The following is a 10,460-nucleotide window of genomic DNA, read 5'->3' on the forward strand; positions in this document are numbered from 1 at the left end:
CATTCACTCAGTGAGCCACACTGCCTTTCCTTTAAAGACAATTCTCCCACACCCTCATCCCCACCTGATGGTCAAGTTAGCCCTGCCTTTCATTATTTCTCTCAAACACCTATCCCAACTGTATTTAAATAACAATTGTGTAGTAGCTGGTTAAAGACTGCCTGCTCTGGAGCCACTGCCTGAGTTCAAAATCCTGGCTTTGTCACTTAACGACAGTTTGACATTGGGCAAGTCACATAAACTTTTTGTACTTCAGTTTCCTTATCTGCAAAATAGGTGTAACAACTGTACCTACCCGAGTTTAAAGGCTATTAATACATGTGCATTAAGATTGTACCCCATAACAGTAAATGCTTCAAAAGCACCAACAATTATTATTCTCAGTAGCAGGAACAGGTTCCTGTGGCTCTCAACTAGATTGAAGCTCCTTGAGGGCAAGGATTATAACTGTCCTAGCTTTTGTGACTGGCACAAAGTAGAGCATTTATTCAAATGCTTAATGAACACCTATTTGAATAACACGTAACACTCACAAACTGTCCTCTTCAACCAACAATTGCAGTGATTCAATCTCTGGGGGCCTGGCCCAAATGTTCTCTTTCAAACAAACGCCAAATGTGATTGAGATTTTAAAGCCAGCAAAATACAGGTGCAGTGGCTCAGCCTGTAAACCCAAAACTCTGGGAGGCTGAGGTGGCTGGATTGCTTGAGTCCAGGACTTCGAGACGAGTCGAGGCAACAAGTGAGACCTCATGTCTACAAAAAAATAAAAAAATAAAAAAATAGCCAGGGCATGGTGGCACACACCCGTAGACCCAGCTACTCGGGAGGCTGAGGCGGGAGGATCCTTGAGGCTGGAAGGTTGAAGCTGCAGCGTGCCGAGATCGCACCATTGCACTGCAGCCTGGGTGACAGAGTGAGACTCCGTCTCAAAATAAATAAATAAATAAATAAATAAATAAATAAATAAAGCAAGCTAGCAAAATAGGCAGACACATTTATATCTAAGACACAGAAGTCTTCGAAAGCATTTCATCTCATAAAACTGTATTAACTGTAAAAGCCCATATTTGCATCCCCATTCACAAATTATGTACTATGGCATCAGGTAGTTATTAACATTCAACTCTCAATCCTGCAGAAGGTGGGATTGTGTATCTTGCTAAAACACCAACTTCACTTGCAAATGTCCATGAGGAGTCCTTCTGCAAACATGTAAGCACAACAGAAAGAGAAATGCGGGAGAGAAAGACTCAATTCTACTACAGATAAGACGCAAACCAAGCAAGCAGGACACTTCGGAGTGAATTCTATCAATATCTTTAAACTGCCCTGCTTTCTTAACTTGCCCATAAGAGCACAACGTAAAGGCTTTTCTAGCACTTCCTGTTCTAAACTAATACCAGTTTAGATTTAAAGCTCCAATCCTACAGGAACTCCTTTTTTTTTTAATAACCAGAAGCCCAACATATATTGAAGAAAATTAAAATAGTATTCCAGGACCTTTAAAATGTTAGATTTCTTTTTTTTTTTGAGACGGAGTCTTGCTCTGTCACCCAGTGGCGTGATCTCGACTCACTGCAGCCTCCCGCTTCGGGTTCAAGTGATTCTCCTGCAGGCCTCAGCCTCCCTAGTAGCTGGGATTACAGGCGCCCACCACCACGCCCAGCTAATTTTTGTATTTTTAGTAGAGACAGGGTTTCACCAGGTTGGCCAGGCTGGTCTCGACCTCCTGACCTCAGGTGATCCACTCGCCTCGGCCTCACAAAGTGCTGGGATTATAGGCGAGAGCCACTGCGCACAGCTGATTATATTTAAAAATCAATCCAGCAATTCATGTTAAAAGGACTCAGCAGTTTGCATTCTCACAGTTAGCAAGAATGACGTGACGAAGATAGACTGTGAGTACTCTATCCATGTTAAGATTTCATTTGGTACTTCAGAATAAATTAGAACTAAGAATGAAGGTTCCTTCAAGTATGATCCCTAAAGATTTCATAATGCTCTCACTTGCACAATCATGTGCAAGTTCAGTTCTGATTTATTCCAGTAACTAAGAACAATCCAGCCATGAACACTATCACAGTTGTTATTGCGAACTTGTTATTCTGAATCTTCACCCAAGAAAAGCATTGTGCATCTCTGACCTTCCACAATCACAGGTAGAGGTGGCAGTGTCTCATTCTGTGATAAAGTTGCTATTTTTACTTGTGTACTCCTCCCCACCTTCATCCTGATACTTGTATTTAAAAACTATATTATTAGTATATGGGTCTCTGGTATCCTGCTACTCTTTGCAATTTTCACTACTCTCTGGGAGAGCCTCGCCATCACCAGGTCCAAACACAACTCATCCAAAAATGCACCACAATCAGAGGCCAAACCAATAGGCACACAGATATCATAACTCTCCTGATGTTCTCTGGCCTCCCTCGTGCTTCCTTCCATTCTAACCACGCCAAGTTCTTTCCTGCCTTGCCATCTTTGTCTCTCACAATGCTACAGGGCCTCTCCTAGGAGGCTCTTCTAACACTGTGGGAACCATATCGCTGTGAACAGTATTTAGGATGCAGTCACTGTCAATTCAATTTTGCACAGCAGTGAACAGGATCCTAGCTCACAACAGTTTAATGGTTCTCAAAGGGTGGTCTGTGGACCTCTAAGGGGTTTACCAAAATCTTTTCAGGGGGCTCATGAGGTCAAAACGATTTTCACAGCAATATTAAGTTATCATTTGCCTTTTCCACAAAGTTCCCATTTGTACTAAGGGTGCAAAAGCAATGGTGGGGAAAACTGCTAGCTCGGCACCCCTTGGCATGAATCAAAAACGGTAGTTACAAACTGAGCGGTAAGTCACTGTATTCTTTATTACCACGCATTCACAGTGGGAAAAGAGCTGTTTCTACTTAACAATGTCCTTGAAAAAGCAGTAAAATTATATTAAATCTTGACCCTCTGGTACATGTCTTTTTAATATTCTGTATGACAAAATGAGATGTACACATAAAGCACCTCTGTTACACACTGAAGTATGATGGTTGTTTCCAAAAAAAAGCACTTGGGCAGTCATTTGAGAAGTGATCTGAACTGGCCACTTTTATCATGGAATGCCTTTTTTACTTGCAAGAATGATGACAAACTATCATTATTGCAAATGTGAATAGCTGGCAGACATTTTCTTGGAAATTAAAGAAACAAAACAGTCAATTCAAGTAAAAACTGGTAGCATGTTGCCAAGGAAATTATTGAACTCAAGGAGGAAATTAGAATTTTGGAAAACTTGCACCACTCATAGTGAACAGTGTTCTAAAACTTAAGACTCTGCAGAGATTGGTGGTGATATTAACAAATGTGATTTTTAAAAATGCTTGTATAATAAAATGTGTCAACATGTGGAAGATCTGCGTAACGATGAACAAATATTTTCCAAATGACCAGTAACGCTACAAAACCAGGCATGATAGAAGATCCATTCCAAGTATAAAGCAGACCTGCGGAGTTGGGAAAATTCATCAATATGATTTCAGATTGCATAGTGTAACTATTCTTTCCAAACTATCACTTATGAAGTTTCGGTATCAAAGAATATTCAACTATCTGAAAAAGCTATTCAAGTACTCCATACTTCATTAAAATAACGTTAAGGGAATGAATTCAGGAGCAGATATGAGAATTCAGCTGTTAAGACATTAAAAGATACCTGCAAAACCATGAAACACCCTATCAAAATTGCAGTTGCTTTTTTGGCAGAAACTGGCAATCTAGTCCTAAAATTCAATATGGAAATGCAAGGGACTGAGAATACCCAAAAACATCTTCAGAAATAATAAAGTTACAGGACTCATATGCCCCTATTTAAAAACCAGCTACAAAACTACAGTAATCAAGATCATATGGTACTGGCATAATGACAGACATACAGATCAATGGAATGAGTGAGTCCTTATATTTATAGTCACTTCATCTTGGAGGAGGGAATTCAAGGAAGAAAGAACATTATTTTAACAAAAGAAGCTGGGGCAACTTGATATCCACATGCAAAAGAATAAAGTTCTATCCCTCCCTCACATCATATACAAATATTAACTACAAATAGATCACAGATCTAATGTAAGAGTTAACAGGATAAAATATCTAGAAGAAAATATAGTAGTAAATCTATATGACCTTGGATTAGGCAATGGCTTCTAAGATGCGACACCAAAAGCATAAGTGGCAGGAGAAAAATAGATATATCGGCCTTCAAATTAAAAATTTTTTGCTTTGAAGGACACCATCGAGAAGGTAAAAGGACAACCCACAGACAGGAGAAATTATTTGCAAATCCTATGATACCACTTCACACCCAATAGGATGGCTAAAATGAAAAAGACAGTGTAACAAGTGTTGACGAGAATGTGGAGAAAATTAAACCCTCATACATTGCTGATGGGAATATAAAATTGTGCAGCTGTTCTGGAAAAAATTTGACAGTTCTTCAAAATATTAAGCACACAGTTAACCATAATGACCCAGCAATTCCACTCCTAGGAATGTACCCAAGAGAAATGAAAACATATGTCTACATAAAAGCTTGTACAGGAATGTTCAAAACATTATTATTCATAGTAGCCAGAAAGTAGAGCTCCAAGTGGTGGCTCACACCTGTAATCCCAACAATGGGAGACTGAGGCGAGAGGACTGCTTGAGGTCAAGAGTTCAAGACCAGCTTGGGCAACAGAGCAAGGTTCCCACCTCTACAAAAAAATTAAAAAACTAGCTGGGTGTGATGGCACACACCTGCAGTCCTAGCTACTGGGGAGGCTGAGGCAAGAAGATCACTTGAGTCCAGGAGGTTGATGCTGCAGTGAGCCATGATAGCTCCACTGCACTCCAGCCTGGGCAACAGAGCAAGACCCTGCCTCAGAAAAGTAAATAAATAAAAAATAATAGCAAAAAAAAAAAAAAAAAAAAAAAGAAGAAAAGAAAAGAAACCACCCACATATCCAATTGACAAATGCATAGAAAAAATGTGGTATGCTCACATGACGGAATATTAGTCAGCACTAAACAGGAAGAAGGGACATATGCTACAACATCAACGAAACTTGAAAACAATATACTAAGTATAAGACGCCAGCCCCAGAAGACCACATATGTATGTTCTTATTTATATGAAATGTCCAGAGTAAGTAAATTCATAGAAACAGAAAAGATTAGCGGTTGCCAGGGGCTGACAGGGAAGCAGGATGGAAAGTGAGTGCTAATGAGTACAGAGTTTCTTTTTGGGGTGATGAAGTACAGAGAGATATAACCCATATGGACAGCAAAATAACATTTGGCACTGGAAAGTCATAATCAGAAATCTGAATTCTGATTATGCTCTTGTGCAGAACAATGAATGAGACTGAAAAACAGTAATTTCAAGTTGCAATACAAAGTGGCCACTTCAGGACTACCCCCACCCACAAGTATACAACATCAGAATATTAAGCACCTGAATATACAATTTCACATACTGGTAGATTTCATACATAGCAAATATTGTTTTGCCTTTCAATTTTTCAATAAAAAGTGTCAACAAATGATAGGTTAACTTAAACAGTAAGTCGGAATCTGCTGGGAACAACCAAATATTTAATGACATCTTTCCTCATGAAGACTCTACTACCTAAAACATTTTGACAAAGTAATAATTTGAGTACTTTTGCTGAATTGCCTTCTTCCAAACCACAAAGCTGTTTCATTTTCCCCCTATGATCTTTCACATGCCTGTGATCCCATCCCTCTTATTAACTGTATGTAAGAGGCTTATATATGACAACCAGCTTTTGATTATGGTCTAAAGGTAAACTAGGTTACCAAAGCTCTCTGTACAGGTAAAATCCCAGTGAAAGATGTACCAGGCTGAAGACAGTTTACGTAACACTACCATTTTAACTTGATTAAGTTGAGTTACTTCCTATCGCGGGACTACTCCGTTGTGGTAGAAATAACGGAATGTCAGGGAGCTGGTACTTTTGGCCACCACGGGAACAGTTAATACAAAGCACTCCCTGAAAGCCAGACTCCCAGAGTTATAGGTGACGTGTCCTTAAAAGCTTTAACATTGTAAATAACAGGAGAAGTACAGGGGATTGGGAGGGAGAATTGTATAGACTACCTGAGAATTATATTTTCCCTATTGGTAGTTCTGACAACACTCAAAAAAAAAAAAAAAAAAAAAAAGAGAGAAAACGGAAAGCCAAGTAGTGGGCTGGGTGCAGTGACTCATGCCTGTAATCCCAGCACTTTGGGAGGCCGAGGCAGGTGGATCACGAGGTCAAGAGTTCAAGACCATCCTGGCCAAGATGGTGAAACCCTGTCTCTACTAAAAGTACAAAAATTAGCTGGGCGGGGTGGCAGGCGCCTGTTATCCCAGCTACTTGGGAGGCTGAGGCAGGAGAATCGGTTAAACCTGGGCAGCAGAGGATGCAGTGAGCCCAGATTGCGCCACTGCACTCCAGCCTGGGTGATAGAGTGAGACTCTGTCTTAAAAAAAAAACAAAAAAAACAAAAAAAAACAAAAGAAAGCCAACTAGTAAAACAAACATAACACTTTTTCGTTTTATCTGAAGACAACTTTAAAAATAAAGTTTGTGGCATGACAAAATCACAATGACAAGTATCCTACTAGTCAAACTGGCTTAATGTATTTAATTAAGAGAACATTCTAAGAAAGGTGTGGAGCCTTTTTATGCGGCTCTACCCCCAGAATATAGGACAAAACAGCTCAGCATCACAAAATACCACAATCTAGAAACACATGTACTCAAATTTCTCTGGTATAGCACCATTTGCAAGCAAACATGCCAGTAAGCTCCCAGAAGTGAGCATGCTGAGTAATTCTCAAAAGGGTGGCTTACTAGAAGAAACCTGCTGGCAAAACCTAATCTCCTTCCCCTAAAAAAGACCCCACATACTACAAAATATCCTGGTTCATAATACACTTTAAAATCAAATGCGGCTGTGCGCGGTGGCTCACGCCTATAATCCCAGCACTTTGGGAGGCCAAGGTGGGAGGGCCACCTGAGGTCAGGCGTTTGAGACAAGCCTGACGTTTGGCCACGTGGTGAAACCCGTCTCTACTAAAAATACAAAATTAGCCGGGCGTAGTGGTGCACGCCTGTAGCGCCAGCTACTCTGGAGGCTGAGGCAGGAGAATCGCTTGAGGGCGTGGAGGATGCAGTGAGCCGAGATCGCGCCATTGCACTCCAGCCTGGGTAACCAGAGCGAAACTCCGTCTCGGAAAAAAAAAAAAAATCAAATACAAGATTGGGAGCAACTTAACCTCTCCAAAATCGTTTAATATGACTACGCTTGAAAATAAATATGGAGAAGTGGGGTAGGTTGCAGAAATATGAAATACTGAAGACAGAAAATAGGGACTAAAAGTGACCCTGTATCCCACCGGACACTAAGTTAGCACAGTATTTAACAAGCAGCAGTTTGTGAGGAGAAGGCTAAGGGGTGGCCTGTCACATCTCCGTCCTCAGGAGGACGCTGAATAGAGGGAAGATAAAACAGAATGGATTTCAACTGGACATAAGGAACTTCTGTAGCCAAAAAAAAAAAAAAAAAAAAAAAAAAGTGATAAAACTAGCCCTCCTCACCAAAGACTGGAGCTACCATTTCGACATTTTAAAAGGGTAAATCAGTCAAGATCTTTAGGTCATTCTCTTGGGTTGAAGTCAGGTAGCCGAGGTACTTGTTGCCTATAACGTGATTATTCAGGGGACTACTATTTTCAAATAGCTGCCAATAATTACTTATTTGACTGACTAGGGAGGGCTCACCCAAGAGCCAGAACACCTCGCGGTCCCAACTCCTCAAAATGCAGAGGAGGAAATCAAGAGAACAGAAACAAGAGCATGGATTCAGGCTGCCAATAAAGGCTGGATCCCAGGTTCCATGTTGATATTTGAACAGTTAGTGACTTTGAACCCCTCCATTTGATTCGTGCTTACTTCCTGGCTGCAGCTGTTAAAGCTGCCACCTATTCATCCCCTCGGATTCAGCACTGCATCGCACAAGAGTTCCCCTACGACTCTAGGCACCCTGCATCTCTAGCCAAGCTTCTTTCAGCCCTTAATTTCCCCCTGGCTCTCGACGGAGAGGTGGCAAAAGGATGAGTAAGCATGCAGTGGCTGATCTTGGTCAAAGAGCACAGACCCTGGCACCGGCGGTGGAAAGCGCAGTTGGGGAGTGCATCCAGTGAGCGGCAGGCAGGTACAAGCTTCCCATGACAGATAGTCACCCCGTTCCGCAGTTACCGGAGCCTCTGAACCCTCGCTTTCACTTCCCCATACCCCCAACTGTGGCCCGGTGCACGTCTTCTATAGACAATTACTTCAAAACAGCCCGAAAAGATGAACGTAATTTCTCCAGGCTTCCGGATGTCGGGAGACAATACAGCCTCACCCTGAAGCGTGTCTAAGTTCAATCGCTCTGGTTTCTCACAGGCCAGAAAACCGCTCGTTCTGTGACACCTCGTCCGCCCCCCAACCCGACCGTAAGCCCCCTTATTCAGCAATAAGGCGACTGCTAGGAACTGTTTCAAATGTATGTCAACCTTTTGGGGGAAGAAAAAGAAAACAAAAAGACTTTGGAATTACTTCAACAGCCTGGTTCCAAGTACCTGACCTTATTCCTTCCCGAAGAAAAATAGGGCACCGAGAGATCAGACATTCCTTTTTCTCTGTCTTCCTACCCAGGCCGCCAGCAGCATCTCGAGGGCCTCCAGAGGGGCCTCTTTTGGGGGATCGCCTAGGTTTCCTATGCAGAAAACTTGCGTTCAGTGCCCAAACGTCCTCTAAATCCCTAGTTTTCTTTACAAGGGTAAACTTCACCACAGATGGAACGAAGCCGAGATGCTGCTTCCTTTGTTAAAATCCCACGGACTTTCTTTTCCTTGCATCGGGGGCGGGGTGGGGGAGACCGCCAGCCCCGGTCACGCGCGCCCGCGGCGAAGGCGGGGAGGCAGGTGTGACTCCCTCGCGGCAGCCTCTAGCGCGGCTCCCCGGCGCCGCCTCACTTCCCCAGACGAGACCCGGACTCCTCGGCGGCCGACGGCCCCCGCCCCGCGCCTCCCGCGCCCTCCGCCCGGCCGCCACCTGCCCGCCCGGCCCGCGGAGGGCGCCCAGCTACCGCAGCTCCTCGACCGGCGCGGACGCCGCCCCGACCGCCACCACCTCCGCTCAAAATGGTGGTTACGAAACGCGCGGCCCCCGCCCGCCCCGCCACATGGCCGCCCCGGCTCCAAACTTCGCAGGCCCGGCCGCGACCCGGCTCCCAGGCGAGGCCCCGGCGGCACGAGGAGGCCGCGCGGCCACCGGCCACTCACCCACAGACCGGTAGCCCAGGATCGCGATCTTCCGGGACTTGGACTGCGGCATCTTGGCGGCCTCCTCAGCCCCGGCCCAACCACATCAACCGCGGCGGCGGCAGCTCCTGCTGCTGTGATCGGCGGCCGCGCCGGGAGAGAGCGGCATACAGAGCAGGGGCGGCGGCGGGCGCGGCTGCCTCTCGCTCGCTCGCGCGCTCCCAACCGCCCGGAACCTACCGCGCGGCGGCGCCCCTCCCCCCCACAACACGCCCACGTGACCGGCCGGCGTCAGCACCGCCCCTCTTCGCGCCGTGGCCCACCGCCTCCGCCCCCCGAAATACGCGGGGGGTGCGTCGGGGCGACGTTTTACTTTAAAGGCAAAAAAAGGGGACGCCGCGATAACCCCACAAAAGTCACGACTGAAACTCGCTGCGTCATGACCCTCCCACCTTCTTCCGCCGCTTTTTAATTACGCCATTCTCCCCGAGCGCCGATTGGACAGCTCCTGCACAGCCGCGCGATGACGTGTCGGAAACTCCATCTCCCATTGGGGGAAGCAAGGAGGCGGGGAGGGGGGGGCGGGACTGCCCGCCCGGGAGCTAAAAATACACCGCACTGCTACCGCGCTGTTGGGCGCCGGCTAGGTTTGAAGGCTTCAAACTTCCAACCGGTTAGGGGCGGGCGGGAGAGGCGGAGAGACAAACGGTGGCTCCCTGGTGATTGGCCGGAACGGAGCGCAGGGCGGGGCAATAGGTGGGAGGTGCGGTGATTGGCGAAACGCTGAGCGGCTGGCGGGTTCGCGCCCGCTGAGCCCGTGAAGGGCGCGAGGCGCGTGGCCGGGGCGGTCGGCGGGTGGGCTGGCTCCTCCCTCGGGGGTTTTTTGAAAATTCCCCTTGAGCTGCGTTAGCGTTCATGTCTGGGTTTGAGGATGTAGTGGTGACTAAGCGTCACCCACGGCCGAAGGACTGTGGGAAGCATGGAGTCGGCGTTAATTCAAAGTGTTAGGAATTTCATTAAAAACAGGGCGAGCCTCTTCAGTTCTGGTATCCGCTTCGCTTCGCGCGGAGCTCGGCACACCTCCTGGAACAGCGCCGTGGCGGGAAGCCGGTTGTCCGCC

The 10,460-nt window shown here is 45.8% G+C and overlaps 1 protein-coding gene across 1 annotated transcript in view; it reads right to left on the minus strand.

Moving 5' to 3' along the window:
- RHEB (Ras homolog, mTORC1 binding) overlaps nt 1-9,822 on the minus strand; it is a 53,751-nt gene extending 43,929 nt beyond the window's left edge. Inside the window, exon 1 of the mRNA XM_054493708.2 lies at nt 9,362-9,822. Coding sequence (XP_054349683.1) covers nt 9,362-9,413 — 52 coding nt within the window. The 5' untranslated portion in view covers nt 9,414-9,822. The remainder of the gene's footprint in view (nt 1-9,361) is intronic.
- Nucleotides 9,823-10,460: the final 638 nt, after the last annotated feature.

This window comes from Pongo pygmaeus, chromosome 6 (genome assembly GCF_028885625.2).
Source record: "Pongo pygmaeus isolate AG05252 chromosome 6, NHGRI_mPonPyg2-v2.0_pri, whole genome shotgun sequence".
NCBI classification, from domain to species: Eukaryota; Metazoa; Chordata; class Mammalia; order Primates; family Hominidae; genus Pongo; species Pongo pygmaeus.